This window comes from Daldinia caldariorum (genome assembly GCF_022478825.1).
Source record: "Daldinia caldariorum strain CBS 122874 unplaced genomic scaffold F4812scaffold_22, whole genome shotgun sequence".
Lineage (NCBI taxonomy): Eukaryota > Fungi > Ascomycota > Sordariomycetes > Xylariales > Hypoxylaceae > Daldinia > Daldinia caldariorum.
Genome location: NW_025953058.1, coordinates 250,701 through 266,775, shown reverse-complemented (window position 1 = coordinate 266,775; position 16,075 = coordinate 250,701). Strand labels below are relative to the sequence as shown.

The window sequence follows — 16,075 nt, the reverse complement described above, 5'->3', positions numbered from 1 at the left end:
ACCTGACTTCTGAAGCCGGCCAGCAAGTAACGATGCTAATTCGGCCTAATAGATTGTGGAGACTGTTGCCTTATTCGTTCATGTATATCTATGTGCCGAACCGTGCTAAGATTCCGAAAGTGCCGTGTAGAAAAAAAGGATACTTTTAGTATGTAATACTAGCAACGGTTTCTTGTGGTTAGGTTAAAGCTCGTCATCGAATAGCGGAGTGGTTTCCATACCCTTCGGAAGATCCCATGTCATCTGGAGTCTAGTGTGATGCCTCAAGTGTCAGCTATCCATGTTCGTTCTTTAGCTGCATCCAAGAGATTGGGGAGGAAAGTTAGTCTCTTATATACCCACCTAAGTAAGTGTTGGAGAATGTAACATATATTTCTGTAAAAGTTGTTATAAGTGGAGCATTACCGCAAGATTACTTCCCCTATTCAAAGCTGATTCTATGGGAAAGAATCTATCAACTGGATAATTCTCCCCAATACTTTCACTTGACACTACGAGACCTAGGAGTTAGTTTCTATATTTCACGTGAATCTAGAGCAGGTACCTTTAATATTTCTAGGCAAGATATATGAAGCAAAGCTACCACCTAAGTAAGGTACCTACCTAAGGTTATAAATTCTCGTAGGAGAAGTGAAGGGACTTGGAAGGTACTGAGTCAGCGCGTTATGTGGAATATATGCTCCTGAAAAGCTCCAAAACAAATGAGTTTAACATCATGATATCTTGTCACGTTCTCGTTGCGAAGTGTTAACTAACATATGAATGAGGTTAATTCAGGTATCTACCCTTTTGTAAAATTTCATAGAGACGGATTTTGTATAATACATCCGACTCGACTACAAGCTATAATTCCGCAAATATCAAATGGCATACGCGTTCCCTAGGTATATATGCCCTGAGTTTACAAAGGGTTATTGTCACCAACTTTCTTTGGGTAGGATAAGAATTACCGGAATAAGCTCTTTTATGGAGAATGAGGATTTTACGGCTTCTAATTAGGCGCGGAAAGGAGTTGCCAATCCTAACTCTAGCCATCCATTTAAGAAGCTGTGTCGCAGCAGGATGGGAAATGCTTCAACTCCAGCAGGGGTGACCAGAAACGGTTCCCATCCAAAGTGGGCGAAAATGAGTCCCCGTCCGAAATCCGCAATGCCACAGCAATACTGCCTTGATTCGGCTTGCCTCGCCCTCTCGTTCATGGTTTCACTGGCCGTTGTGGATTTAAATGTGCCACCGCCATCCTCTCGCCTCTCCTAATTCTGTCTTCTCTGTCATTGCCGATTCCCCACATCTCATATCTTCATCGTCTTAAAGAGTTGTGCTAAGCAAAGTATCGGGTAAAAAAGTCATACAGATAGTAATGGACCTGATATAGATGATTAACTTTTTAATAGGATTTGGTCCTTATACTTGGATGGAAAGACGAAGAGCCGGATTTTAAGTTGAAGGTCCAAAGAAGAGAATGAATACAAAGGCAAGAAACAGTAAGTCGTCAGTAGTTGATGATTCGCCGTATAATTAATTAGTTGGTCCTTTAAAGGATGCGAACGGACCAACGGGTAATATCTAATAACATATACATCCCAAAAAGAACAATCCATATATATATTCGTGCCACAGACTGCCCATCTGTTGCCAAGGTGGTGGTCCCATCCGAATTGTTGTGGTACTATCGTTCGTATGTGTCGTCCCAACCCCAATACTCCTCAGCTTCGTCGCTTTGTCCTTGCATGAGATTTGATTTGCTGCGGCTTCTACGCGTCGAAGGCTTACACTTCATGCCGCTGCTAGTGGAAGAATGGGGAAGGTGGCGGACAAGACTTCGCCTCCTAGGATACTCTCCTGCGGTTCTCTTACAGAAGGGCGTCCAGGGACTTTCGAATCCCGTTTAATCGATCGCCCTTGCCCCAGTATATGATGTTCCGGACGTACTTGCGGAGCTCAAGATAATGCCCAGGGTCCTGAAGTAAGAAACTCTTTATATTCGCCATATTGTCACGTCGCAGAGCATGCAGTAGGTAAAACAACTTCGTTGTTCCGCAAGGAACTCTAACTACAAGTGGTTTGAAGCCAAATCCATATACAGAATAACTCCTTTGTTCCAAGGAGTCTCAAGTGGGACTCCTGACACATATAATAATCAACTTCGTTCTGCTTCCACGAGATGTAAAGTCGTGCCTCTGACCCATTCGTAGCCATGCTAAATGCGGCACTGTCAATTAACTGGATCTCATCGCTCTGGAAATTCCTCAGTCGGTTGTTAAGGCTTTCAGCAATCTTAACACAGGATGCTGAAGCTCCCAAGCATTGATTTGTCGCCACCCACATACTCCCACTATCGCCCTCGAATTCGATAGCAAAGAAAGGGTATAGTAAACCTTCAGGCTGATTGTTGGCTATCATTTCAGTCCCCATGGAGATCAGTTGGGCCTCTTGCTGAGGAAAGGCTTGTGAGCGGTTATAGCCATAAAGCATATTAGGCACTGGCGTACTGACTTTGAGGTTGGACCCGACATTAGGGACAGCGTGTCGGACCATTGGCTGTCTGTTGGCACGATTGAGGGGCTCTCTTGGACTTGGTAGAGGGAAAATATTCTAGTCAAAATAGCTTTCCACTTCGGGTTCCGCAACACCCATAACAAGTTCTTCTAAAGTAGTATCTTGCCACAACTGATCTTGTGAGGGGCCTGGAGAGTCGCGATCTCTTCGCAAACGATTAATGAGATCAACAATATGTTTCGGGAACTCCTCGCGGAAAGAGCGCATGTAAATGTGGTTTATAAACAAGCTCATGTCCCGGTAACGAGGATTCTCGACAAGGCTTCTTCCAGAAGCTCGTGACGAGCTTCTGGTAAACCTGGTGGCATCTGACGGAGCCACCGACGCGAAATCTATATTTTCTTGTGGCCGAGATCCGGTCGACACCGGTATTGGCGGCACGGTGAACCCATCGACATCCCGTGTATATTCCATCTCAGACGCCGTGTCAGGAGTCTCACTTGAGACTCCTTGGAACAAAGGAGTTATTCTGTATATAGCTTTGGCTTCAAAGCAACTGTAGTTAGAGTTCCTTGCGGAACAACGAAGTTGTTTTACCCACTGCATGCTCTGTGACGTGACACGCCGATTTCGCGAGTTGTGCCGAAACAGGTTCGCTAACTGGCTCAGGTAACTGTCCGACCTGCAGTATGTATTTTGATAAGGCCCAATCGATCGGAGCCACTCGGAAACAAGGTTGTCCTATAATAATTATGATATAAAAAAGCTAAAGCTTTACGCTTTTTCATGTTACTTAAAAGTATATGTAGCGCCGAGCTGTAAACAATCGCCTTAGCTGTAAAATGCCGTTTCATTAACTATTATGTTGTTGTCACTTGATCTGATTACATGAGGAACGATTATCCAGATCTCCACGTCAATTTCAGGTCGTGAAGAATCAGACTGGTTAACTCGTGACTAAACAAGCAAGCCTACCTAGGTACCTAGTGGACTATAAAATCAACTAATCTGTAAAGACGTTAGGTATTCCTCCTCCAGAGTGAGGCCTTGTTTATTCCGCAAGCGCATGAAAAGCGTACTTGGAAATGTTCACCACCGTAGCTTGACTAGCCCCGTTTATGTCCGCATTGCTCCCAAAGCATATGTTTCCACCGTAGTTCTTCGGGAGACATATTTTTGAATTCTGGATGTGTACATATATGTAGGAACTTCTCAATGCAATCCCTCGGGTTAATCTGGGCTTCATAGAACGACGTAACTTGTCCGGCAGGAAGCACTCCAAATATAGATCTGTCACGGGGAATGATCGGTACTCTTGCCCCTCCATCACTGATTGACCTTCGTCCGAGTTAGCAAGCCACGCAAATTTCCAGACACTCAAGCACCTATATCCTTACCCAGTCCCGTTGACAGAATTCAGTGCACAAAAGTTGGATTCGCCACTTGCCGCACTGGCGGGTGTGGTGATATCAGATTCAGAATCCAAATCCGAAGCTTCGACGCCGACAAGTGAAATCTTGGGCAAATTAATATTGCTGGAAGATTTCACAGAAGCTTCGCTACTTCCCTTGGTTTGCTGGCTCTGTTGCCCCTTTTCTTCTGTCAGCTTTGAGTTTCCATCTGTCAGGACAGCAGAAGGATTAGAGCCCGTTGCTGATCCGTTCTCTCCTAAATCGCCTTGTTTCTCCTTCGCACTTTTGTCCTTTTGCGGGTCAAAGTTAAGACCCAGCATGCCTTCTAAATGTTCGGTTCCTCGGTCTTGGGTGCCGCAAATATAATCATGAAAGCTAGCGACGGTAGGAGGGTTTTGCTGGGAGGTCAGAAGTTTTGCACGACATAGCTCGATTGAAGTTCCAACGAGGACACTGGCAATGGATGTATTATTACCAAGTCTCTGTGATGATTCATATAAAATAGGAATCCACGGATTGTCGATGAGGCGTTCTACCAGGGATTTGAGAAAATGGCGAAGCCAGATATCGGTATCTTTGATGGTTGGGTGCACATCCTTCATGACGTCGAGGAGTTGCGTGACCTGTAAGCGGCGTGCCAGACGTTCCATCTCGTCCCTAGTGAGATTTCTTAGGCCGAACAGCAGATAGTCACCGGCGATTTTGTATACTCGGGCACAAGTAGTAAATTCGGCAATATCCCTGTCCTGCTGTGACGCGCCCTCTGGCTTAAGACACTGGTACGTGCCCGTGAAGAGATAGTGGACGATAACATGTCCACAATCACTAGGGACATTTATGAAATAATGGGTCAATCCGGGAAGATTCAGCCAGAAGAACTTATTAACTAATGACGTAGGGACGCTGAATGGTAGACCATCTGCGCAGCGTAAGGTAGTATGAGGTCCGGCGTACGGGCTTGTAAGTTGTAACTACGGGTTAGCATCGCGTCACGAATAGAGATGGGAAAGGAAAAGGCGCCTTACGAGGATTCAGGTCGACTGTCCGTCATTTTGGAAGCAGCATTGACCGCTGTATTTTGAAATGCCGAGATTGAAGCGGTTCTATTTCCTGCTTCCGTTTTCGTATTTTTATTATTAACTTGGAATGAAATGTTGACTCGCGACTGGAGTTTGATAAAATAAGATAATGATGAGAGGGAAGCTCGAGGGGTACCTTAAGAGGTAGAGCTAGGTAGCCTGAGGGAAATAGGTAGCCTTGTTTGATTATTCGGTGCGTGCGTTGTAAATGCGCTTCCTAAGGCAACCAACCGCTCCTTCCCGTCGTTACGGACATACCTACACCTAGGCAACTGCAGGTGTCCATGTATCTACCTAGCCTTAGGTACCTAAGGTACGTTTGTACCTGTATCTTTAGGAAGTTGCAACGCCTGTCATAAGTACCTAGGTAGGATAGAAATGACAGTCGGACGTAGAATCAGTACCATCAGCTAGAAGGTGCCGATTAGGTCATGTGCCATTTCGTTACGTCTCCTAAGTGCGTACCTAACCTAACTTTAAATTTCCCCTCGGATACCTACTTCACGCAGAAGAATTAGGTACCTCGGTACCCAAAGTTTAAGAATCAATAACGGGTACCGCTGATATAAACGATAATATAGCAGATTAATACGTACTATATGTTCTAGTACGGTTTATCTTCCGGTATCCCCATACCTCCTTACCCCTTTACCCCTATTTGTGAGAAACTGCTATACCTAGGCCTAGTGATATTGCATCTTAACTTAGTGGGATCAACGCGAGTAATGTATTAAATGTACATTAGAATAATACAATTAACTATGATAAATACAGTAATAAACTGAAGATTTCTCTTTCTTTACCTCTGCTGGATCAACTTGTCACAAGATTAGGTACCTACTCAAGTCGTGCCAAAGTCTAGACAGACATCTTACATCTTACGCCTTTAAATAACCTGTTTTGATTATAATATATAAGACTCTTTACCTTAGCAACGTGCAGGATTTTCATTGGCACCTATTGTAATTCTCAAGGCTGCATCTACTACGGACTCTCCTGATTGAGACAGCCAAGCCGTCCATTATCTAACCCCCAAAGCCCAACTCTCTCAAAGCACCGTCAAGTCAGCCACCACGGCCCTATGATCGCTGATAAACACACCATCTATATCGTTATTGAGGAACTCGAACTGCTGCGCCGCATACCGATCTTCGCCCTTGGGCCCGAACCAGACGAAGTCGATACGACTCTTCCCCGTCGTCGAGAAGCCCGTATACGTCAGCTGGTTGGTGCCGAGCCTCTTCGCGCCCGAGTTCCACAGCTCGACCAGGTACCCCGAGTCCTCGAGCGCGGCGTACGCGTCGCCTCCCGGCTCCGAGTTGAAGTCCCCGGTTAAGGTGACGCCTAGGGGACCGTACTTGTCCTGCGCGGCCTTGATGCGCGACAGCACCACCTTGATCCCTTCGCTGCGCGCCTGCGAGCTCACGTTGTCCAGGTGCGTGTTCGCGTGGATAAACCGCTTCCCGGTTGCGATGTGCTCGAACACGGCGATCACGCTGACTCGTCGGCTACCGGCGCCCCATCCGAACGAGACCTCGTCCGGGGTGGGGGATAGCCACTTCTGCTCGCTGTACAGCAGCTTGAGGACGTCGGTGCGGTAGAAGACCGGATTGTACTCGCCCTTCTTCTTGCCGTCGTCGCGACCGAAGCCGAAGTGCGCCCAGACGTCGCTTCCTAGACCCTTCTCGATGTCGTTTAGTTGGGCGTCGAGAACTTCCTGTAGGCCCAGCACTAGGACGGCTCCGGCCTCTGATGCATTGGCGGTAACCGACTTTAGTTGATTGATGAGACCTGTGCGACGGTCCGACCACGGCTTTTCATTTTTTTCAAGGGATATTGCGGCATATCGGATATTAAAAGAGACGATACGTAAGGGTACACTTGCTGCCATGGTCACACTGGTAGTCGTCAGGAAGTTGGTCAAGGCAGCTAGGAGCTTCATCTTGGCGAGTTGTACTTGATATAGACCACTATAAAACAAATATGCTCCAACCTATTTAAAATTCATTTAAAAATCTCGACCCATTTATGTATTTATACTCCAAAAGGGGCCGGGGAAGTTTCGGTCGCTCCCGAGATCACGACTTAATTTTACCGCACGCGATTCGTTATTAAGCTTCTGATTCAGGGGGGAAATTCCGACTCGGAGATCCTACAATGTTTCTGAAAGGAAGCACGTGGGGTTGCACCAGATCTCTAGAGTAGCTTGGCCTGCATCTTTTATGGATAAATTCGCTACGTAAACATGTGCCAAGATACGACGATAACATGAGGTGCTGATCTGGTTGGAGTTAACATCTCTAGTTGGGTCGGGCAAAATAAGAAGCCATCCCTTACAACAAGGACATCTCTGCATTCAAGTCCATGCTTCTAATAGGTATAGACTCTAGAGTTCATATATACTTTCTGTCACATCTAGGCATGTACCAACCAACCTATTCACCATGCACCTATCTCCTCCCCCCCCTCTTCCCCCTTCCCCTTCCCCCCTTCCCCTTCACCATCACCTTCCCTTTTCACCTTTCCATCCTCTACTAGCTAGGTTAGATACCATAAGTACCTACCCACACAAGTAACTAACCATTTTCATTCCCGACGTAAAAAAAAAGTCTACCTGTTCCGCGAGCATCCGCTCTTGTCGACGAGGGCCGCCGGGCACGTGACCTGCTGGAAGGTGACGCCGGGATTGTCCGCGCCGCCGAACCAGTCGAAGCGCCAGTAGCAGCCGGCCTTGAGCGCCTCCGGGAACCCGTCGCACGCGGCCCGCGACGACACCCCGCCGTACCGCTCGCCCCACCCGTTGGCCGGCGCGCCGTACTGGTCCGTGCAGGCGTTGAATTGTCCGACGCCGCCGCCGGGGATCTGCGTGCGTGCGAGGGAGTTTGTTAGCGATAATAATAATGATGGTGATGATGATGGCGGTGGTGGTGATGATGTTAATGATGTAGTTCTTATTAATCGTTACGTTTTGCCTGGATGCGATACGCCCGTAGGTATTATAGAGGGAGGTACAATGTGCTAAATATGATAAAAGCACCTAAAAGAGGAGATCACGTACCGCGAGATCAAAATGGTTCTGACCCAAATCGCCGCCCGTGTTACTAGCCTGCACGATCATCTTCTTCCCGCTGACGGGGCCGCTGGTAAACGTCAACTCATAGCAGGCGCAGCACCAGGTGGTCTCGGTCTGGCCCTGGATGCGGACGGCGGCCCATCCGTAGCTGAGGGTGTCGTTGACGGCCCAGGGGCTCTGGTTGCTGCACATGTAAGCGGAGCCGCCGTTGTCGCAGGCGCTCTTCGTGGCGCCGTTGTCGTTGAGCGGCTGGTCCCCCTTGCTGCACGTCCCCACCAGCTTCCCGCTGTCCGTCTTCTGCGACCACCCGCAGCTCGGCTTGCAGCAGTCCCAGTACCGCGTCGTCTGCCCCGACCCCGACGCCCCCTGCCCCGACGCCAGGTGCGCTAGCATGGGGACCGCGAGTCCCAAGATCGTCGTGAGCTGCATGCTGTCTCTGATATATCTTAGGTACCTAAGGTACTTATTATATATGCTTGAATATTAAGTATAGTATATCGTATGAGGTTGAAGATGAGGAAGAAGAAGAATATGAGGAGGAGGAACACGCAATCCGGAAACCGGTCGGCTTTTAAAGATTCCACGGCGGTATCTTGTTATTCACCAGCCGGAATGTAAGGCCGCCGATCTTATCCCCTCAATATGTCCCACCGGAGGTACTAATCTGCTTCCATATTCGTGAAATCTCTGGGCATTATCATTGAGATGGATTGAATCGTGTGGCGACCCGCCCTGGCGGGATCTTGCATAACATCATATAGGTGATATATAGAGGTTGCCGCAGGTAAGGCCATGTTTATGGTACAGAGCCTAATTGGGTGGAGTCAGGGGCTGGCAAAATCGGGATATTTATCTGGAAAAAGACTTAATGTCCAATAGCCGTCGGAAATCTAGCTCCGTGAGGTCATGTTGAGGGAACCTCTTTGGCAATACTCCACCATAGCTTAATGTGGAAAAGGCATAACAGCTCATATTAGGTCGATACCTAAATCACCACTTATTTAACTCTTGTCTATGGCTTCCAAAGTCACATATTTTATAATTACGTACCTAAGGTACTCGGAGTAGCAGTATTATCCCTTATGAGGCTTGTTTGACTTGCTAGAAAGACAGAGAGCTAAACAAAAGCTTACATCATTGCAGCCAACCTTACGTGGTAACTTTTAGGAGTATCCTTAACACAACACACGCCAAAACTTATCACACCCCAAGGACCTAAGAACTCCTCGCCGAGACCACCAGTCGTACGTCAAAAGGTAGGTATCTAATGCGAACGAAACCTTTCCTAAAATCCCCATCCGCTGCCTCCTTCGTCACGACGGCGGCGACTACCTTCGTCAAGGGCGTCCCCAACTCGGTTTATAACCGTATCCAGGAACCCAGTGTCATCATTATCGCGACTTCGATCGCGACGCTCATCACGACGCTCTTCAAATCCGTACTCTGAGCTCTCTTCGCGGCCATATCCCTCACGACCAGAGCCACCGGAACGTTCATACCCTGAGCTTTCCTCACGGCGTCCGTAACCGCCCTCGCCGTCATAATCACGTCGGCTGCCATAGCTCTCTTGACGATCATCATCATCGCCACCACGACGATTCCAGCCGCTAGATTCTTGGTAGTTGTCATCATTACTTTCATATCGACGTTCAGTTCGTTCCTCATATCCGCCTCCGTAGCTGGGACGGGAATCAGTTCGCTCTTCGTAGCCGTAACCTCGGCCGCTACTGTCATCTTGTTCATAACGGTGATATTCTCTACTTTCGCCTCCTCCAGAATATTGGTTTTCAGAATATTCAGCCTGACCATAGCGACTACCAGAGCGACCATACTCAGTGCGGCTCTCAGTGTAGGATTCGTCATTGTCCTGACGCCTACTTCCAAACGATTCCGTTTCATTATTCTTAAAGGCTCCGCCTAGAAGAGAACCACCAATAGCCCCGAGGAGTCCGCCGCCACCGGAACTACTAGACTCTTGGTTCCCACCAAGGTTGGGTAGGTTGATTTGGCCACCCGATTGGGCACTGACGAAGTCCGAGATACCACCAGTGAGGCCCCCGACAATGGCGCTAGCAGCTTGGCTTGCGATGCGATCTTCCATAGATCCGCCCTCGGCGAAGTTCTTGTGCATTCCAAGAGGCTTTCCACAACCATGGCCGGAATCATGGACACCCTCCTTATGATTTTCGCCGTTAAACACGCCGTCGCGAGAAAGCTTCTGACGGTATTCATCTTTGGCGCCTTCATCCATCTGGTTCCACCACTCTTCGACAGAACGGAACATAATTTGTCGCCCGTCACGAGCTCCATCGTCTCCCATATCACGCTGAGCTGGATGGTGTAACACGCCGTGGATAATGCGGTTTAGCAGGCGATCGACATCGACACCTTCATCATCCCAGGCCTCCATGATCTGAGGAACGACCCAGTAAACAACCTTGCTAGCAGTCTTTCCAGCAATTTCGTTAAGGATCTACAATATAGTCAGCACGAGAAACAAGTACGGTAAGCACGAGCCACTTACGTTAGAGAAGTGATCCTTGGATAGCATAGAGTGCGTCGGATCGGAGCATTCGTCATCATTAAAGACGATATGCTGCTCGTTCTTGCTGCTCTCGATGATTTCTGACGACCCAGTGCGAAGCTCATTCTTGACCTGTTGAATGATAGGGACCACAAAAGGTGCCATAATCGAGAATGTCCACATAGAAAGCTGTTCTTCTAGCTGTTCAATGATTTGGGGTAGAATAGGGATCTTCTCAATGGCCTCGCCGATACCCTTCATAAGGTCATCGTGGAACTCAATAGCAGGCATAATCTGTTGGAAAACTTGTTGGATATATTGGGTGAACTCTTCCGGGTCTCTCGGGGAGATCGACGTGTTTTCCATCTGCGCATTGGCGGCGTTGCTCTGGATTTCCTCCATCTTTTGCTTTTTGTTGTCACCGCCGAAGATACCATCGGGGATCTTGTCGATGAGACCCTCTAGAATGCTTGTATCATTTTTCTTCGAGTTCTCCTCTAGAGCGCCTTCCAGCTCTTGGATTTCATTCTGCGTTAACTTGTCCGAGACTAAGAGGATTTCGAGTTAGATCTACTAAATCAATATTCCAGGTAGGGGTTATAAGACGTAGCTAACCTTCTCCAGTAACAGAGTGCAGGAAATCGACGCCACCGAAAGTTCCAGTGACGCAAGGGTAGACATCGTGTCGAGCGCCGGGAATCTGGATCTTGGTGTCCCTACCGACATGGGGAAATACATCACGCTCGCCTAACTCGATAAGCGCCAACTCGGTATAGTTACTGTGGGCCAAGAAATCTGGTCGATCACAAATTAGTTTCACCTACGTCCTAGAAATAGGATGAGTAGGTCTAATGAGACGAGATGGAACATACCTTCAAGACAGTGCAGGCCAGTTCCAAGTAGTCGCAAAGCTTCATATAAATCACTCTTCCTGTTGTTCTGTTTGTAAGATCGGGCAAGTTCGACGCAGCGACCGAATAGGCGCCTAAGGTGCAGTGCCGAAGTCATGATATTAACGCCCTCATTAGCAATATAATTCTTCAGGCCTGTCTCTGGGTCAATGGCGAGTTCAACACGCTCATCAATAGGACCACGTAGTCGCCGGTCATACTGGCGCGCATCTTCGTTGTCGGCGTAATTCTTGGGGTTGTCAATGTGGTCTTCAGGTCGGTAGCAACCGAGACGCTCGGCGGTGACTTCGAATTCTTTGGAGCCGTAGCCAAAAGTCAAGAAGCCGAGAACGCATAGAAGGAGTCGGATTGCTTCGGCAGAGACTGCTTTGACCGTACCAACATCAATAGCTTGGGAGTAATCTCGAAGCCAGTTACCGAAGTAGACGCGGGAGACCATAAGCTTGTTGAATTTCTTGCCTCCAACGGCTTGGGCCATTAATATAGAAAGAAGAGTGTCCTCAATATCGCCATGACGCCCTAGATGTAAATGAAGGTTAGATATTACACGAATAAATCGTTTTATGCTTCGCGCCAGAGGAACACTAACAGTTTTGTCCCTCGACTTTGGAGATACCTATAACGAGACAGTTAGCTCTACGAACGAGTCGATTTTGCTATAGCATTTGATTTAAGTTACATAGTAGACCAGTTAGAACATACCAGCAATGTTACCAGCACCGAAGGCAAGAGCCGGTCGAGCGAAGACGAAAAGGAACACCAACCCCAGAAAGGCGGGGAAAGGCTTCAGGGTGATCATTTTCGAAATACTCGATAGTAATTATGTCTATCGTGTGTGTGTATATAGTGTGTGTGTGTGTGTGTTGATGTTGATGCTGTTTTAATGATACTATAACCGGTTGGAATGAGACTTGACCTCAAAATCAGGTCAACTGAGGAAAGAGGTCAACTCGATTTTGCTAAGAAAAATAAAAATACCAGAAAATACCACAACGATAGGTAAGTTAGTGATAATGCAGGTGGTGTTCGGGGTGACGTGATATTAAGTGACCTTTGCATTTGGAGGCCTTCGAGGAGTTAGGAAAGAAAAGAGGGGGAGGGGTAGCAGAGCTTACCTAGCTGTGTTAGGTCACGGTTAGCGTCATCCCTGTGTTAGCTGGTTACCTGTTTTTTATTTGGTACAACAGATCATCAGTTTTTTTTAGAGGGGAGAAAGAGGGGTTCTTTGGCTGGCTCGTGTTTCAACTCGTGTAACTTATGCATATGTCTGCCAAGCCCGCGATACTTGTTTTAAGTGGATCCTATTTGATCACAACTGAAACGATGAATGCGAAGACGGAAGGAGGAAGCTTATTTGATGTACTTATGACCATTGTTTTACTATCACGAAGCTTGAATTGAGCTCCTAAAAGTACAAGAAGAACGGCACATCCCGTTGAATCTCGTACTGTGTAAATCAATCGGCAATCCGGCTTCAAAGTCTGGATAGATTCATCAAACTACCCACCTACGCGTTTGCTGTAAAGAGTGCTAAACATATACAAGATCAAAACCAAATTTGAAAGATCCAACCGTCTATCATTCATCTATTGGCTCAGTATGACTCGCATCTATAATTCTTTCACACTTTGTCTTTTTCTCCTCATTTTCCCCGTCATTCCTCATGCTTTACATATCAGTGGAATAAATCAGATGTATGATTGGCAGTTGAGATCAACGTTTCAAAAGCCTTCGTGCTGCTGTCGGTCTGCCGGCATACGTGCATGTTCGGATGAGAAGCGCGGTGCGGGTTCCTGAAAGTGGATCCCACCTGCAGCAAAGATCTGGAACGGATAAGTGGATTCTCCGAAAACTGCAATGGCGTCAGCCCCGAATGGGCAAGTCTGGTAATGTTGTTGTGTAACGCGAAATTGACATGTAATGTAAACGCCGAAAAAGGTTGATTTCCCGCGTCCTTGTCTACCTGGTGTACGTTGACGCGACTTGTAGTATTGTTTAAAAAAAAGGTTGTTTTTTTTCGGTTGTTTGGATATCAACTATCAAGACTATAACCCTGTTCAGACTTGTCGCATTGCAAAGATATTACTATGGAAATCGTACCTAGGTATTGATATGGCCGCAAATACCTCCCACATATGATTCAAGCGGCCCATGGATGAAAAGACCTGACATAGATTCTGCTGATAGCAACCTCTTTTGCAGATAATCGTTTGTCTCAGGTACCTACCTATTTATACTGAGTTTGTCGTGAAGGCGGCTCATTAAATATTTCTTCCATTATTCTATCTCTTTTGAGTCTCGGGAGTAACTTTCAACTGACAAGAATATAATGTCTTATAAGACCTTAGGTATGTGACCAAATATTTCCTTCTTTACCTTCATTTCGTAATAGATAGGCTATTGCTACGTGACCATCGTCCGATGCTTTGCATAATGTGTTATAGATGCGGACGTTGAGCTTCTAGTAGGTGGTAAAGGAGGGGTAACAAATCGTCAACTGGCAAGGCACAGCATAGTAGGGCTCGCTCAATGTAACTGCCTTGTGTTCTTGGATAAGTTTCCGCTAACTCGCAAAGCTAACAACTTCAACTGTCTCTAATCATGAAATAGTTGGATCGGGTTGTTCAAGTTAACTTATTCCAAAAAGTGTTAACTTCTACTATCCCTAGATGACTACTTACTTCTAGGTAAGAGAATATATGGCTCGAGAATAGTTCCTACTTGTAAATAGTACATTTTTAAGCTGAAACATGGCGAACGTAATCGTATCAAGGACAGCAATAACTGCTACTTCTACATACGATAATGGCATCAATGACTAGAATCGTTAAGTGCTAACGGATACCTAGATTGTGATAGAAAAGGTTCCGAAATAGCATTTCTAGTCCTGCCATGTCTTGATTTTCGTTGAGAGGTAATTAATCGTTCCATTTACATGAGAAATCCCGGTGTTTCTAAGTCATAATCTAGTAGGTTAAATGATTTGCGAATAGCTAGCCAAACTACTGGGTAACAAACACCTGGCGTGGCAGGTCGTAGCTAAAATCGCCACAAGGCACATCGTGTTGTTAAACCGCTCACAGGTTGTGGGCGGATAGTACCAAAGTGTTCAGCCCGTGCCTTAGGAAAAAGAACCTTTGGGCCATGGATCCTACATGCCAGTACCTCTGAAGAGGGCAAGGCACGAGAATACCTACCCAGGTACTTAATGTAAGGAGATTAGGTATCGACAGAGGCAGCTTGGAATTTCCTAGAGCCCTGTTAAGCGGATTTTAGAGGAGGTAAGGATTCAAGGCTTCGTCAGTTCAAGGGATATGGTGTAAATGCCTACCTAATCTTAGGTGTTGAAAGGTATGTTAGGACGTAAGGATGTCGTAGGGCGTTTTGAACCCGCTAATGAACTTGAAGCACATAATAGATCACCTGCAGGGAGATTGAAAACAACAGGTTACTAGAGAAAAGCCTAATCGCTCATCCTACCTAATAGACCTAATGGACAGAGATGAGGTAGCCAGCAGAACTATTTCGCCAACTGGAAATACTAGGATTAGGTCCGCTTCCAACGAAGGGTATTGCTATTCTGTGAACTGTACGTAAAATTAAGTAAGTACCTAACCTAGGAAAGCCTATGGTGGGGTAACACGGTGGATAATGGTACGCTGATAAAGGATGGGCAGCAGCTGCTAAGATTTTATTAGTTAGTAACTGTAACATTTGGAGCTGTGCTGGTGGTGGATGGGGCCAAAGAAAAAAAAGAGAGGGAGGTCAAAATTCAGAAAGGTGCTGAAATCTACTGTGTGCGTACACTGGAGCAACACTGGAGCGAACAACTGAGAGAGGGTGTCGGGGGGAGTTGGTTTGACCCTGAAAAATTCGGTAGGTGATGGGGAGATAGATGGAAGAACCGGTAGTTGCCGCCGCTTTAGGCGCTACTTAGAGGCGTTGATGTGATTTGATGAACTACAGGTGCACTTTCCCCGCCGAGCCAATCGATTTGCAGCTAGCACTGGGCGGGTGCAACCATCTAATTGAGAATGACAAGACGCTGGGAACACCAAAATTTTCAGGTACTTTTAAGCACCTTCAGCACCCTCCAGTGATGCAACTTTTAGAAGTCATTCTCTAAGGTCCTTACGAACTTAGAACAGCGCTTGCGATCTCAGCAACAAGCTATCAACAACAATTAAATGCTAAGATGTTAAAGGAATTTTTGAAACTGATTATCGAAATATAATATGTAAAATATGCTACAGAGCCAACATATATTAATTTCAAGCTGGACATGTCGAAGTAGATAGCGGGTGACTTACGAGAATAACAGAATGAGGTAGAGGGGGAAGTACCGTAAAGATGTATCAAGTCGGGCTGGTTCCATTTGTGCCTGCTGATTTTTTTAATTATTTTTTTTTCGGCCCCTTCCTTCTATGGGTAATGGGGCTGGGCTGATTTTGATGCCCCTCTCCAAGTCCAGGTGCGATATTTTTTTTTCGGGTGACACTACAAAAATCAATGCCGACTCGACAGCAAGAATCTACATAAAACACCGTACAATTGTACAATTTCAGTGCAAGATATAC

General features: G+C 46.6%; 5 protein-coding genes across 5 annotated transcripts; all 5 read right to left on the bottom strand.

Moving 5' to 3' along the window:
* Positions 1 to 1,669: 1,669 nt before the first annotated feature.
* On the bottom strand, positions 1,670 to 2,973 carry F4812DRAFT_453164 (uncharacterized protein; the record flags this gene model as incomplete). Its single annotated transcript, XM_047936443.1, has 4 exons — positions 1,670 to 1,787; positions 1,858 to 1,974; positions 2,132 to 2,565; positions 2,617 to 2,973. 4 exons carry the CDS (start codon positions 2,971 to 2,973, stop codon positions 1,670 to 1,672), a joined length of 1,026 nt encoding a protein of 341 aa, XP_047786360.1.
* A 400-nt stretch (positions 2,974 to 3,373) lies between these two features.
* F4812DRAFT_444327 (uncharacterized protein) lies at positions 3,374 to 5,262 on the bottom strand. Its single transcript, XM_047935494.1, has 2 exons — positions 4,940 to 5,262; positions 3,374 to 4,871 (listed from the first exon to the last, which is right to left on the bottom strand). Exons 1-2 carry the CDS (start codon positions 4,960 to 4,962, stop codon positions 3,893 to 3,895), a joined length of 1,002 nt encoding a protein of 333 aa, XP_047786359.1. The 5' UTR covers positions 4,963 to 5,262; the 3' UTR covers positions 3,374 to 3,892.
* Positions 5,263 to 5,719: 457 nt separating this feature from the next.
* On the bottom strand, positions 5,720 to 7,470 carry F4812DRAFT_444326 (Endonuclease/exonuclease/phosphatase). The gene has a single exon (XM_047935493.1). It carries the CDS (start codon positions 6,930 to 6,932, stop codon positions 6,039 to 6,041), a length of 894 nt encoding a protein of 297 aa, XP_047786358.1. The 5' UTR covers positions 6,933 to 7,470; the 3' UTR covers positions 5,720 to 6,038.
* Positions 7,471 to 7,482: 12 nt separating this feature from the next.
* F4812DRAFT_444324 (glycoside hydrolase family 45 protein) lies at positions 7,483 to 9,074 on the bottom strand. Its single transcript, XM_047935492.1, has 2 exons — positions 8,049 to 9,074; positions 7,483 to 7,852 (listed from the first exon to the last, which is right to left on the bottom strand). Exons 1-2 carry the CDS (start codon positions 8,490 to 8,492, stop codon positions 7,601 to 7,603), a joined length of 696 nt encoding a protein of 231 aa, XP_047786357.1. The 5' UTR covers positions 8,493 to 9,074; the 3' UTR covers positions 7,483 to 7,600.
* A 4-nt stretch (positions 9,075 to 9,078) lies between these two features.
* F4812DRAFT_444323 (Het-C-domain-containing protein) lies at positions 9,079 to 12,622 on the bottom strand. Its single transcript, XM_047935491.1, has 6 exons — positions 12,201 to 12,622; positions 12,088 to 12,114; positions 11,460 to 12,017; positions 11,203 to 11,382; positions 10,588 to 11,135; positions 9,079 to 10,536 (listed from the first exon to the last, which is right to left on the bottom strand). Exons 1-6 carry the CDS (start codon positions 12,295 to 12,297, stop codon positions 9,349 to 9,351), a joined length of 2,598 nt encoding a protein of 865 aa, XP_047786356.1. The 5' UTR covers positions 12,298 to 12,622; the 3' UTR covers positions 9,079 to 9,348.
* Between the last annotated feature and the right edge of the window lie 3,453 nt (positions 12,623 to 16,075).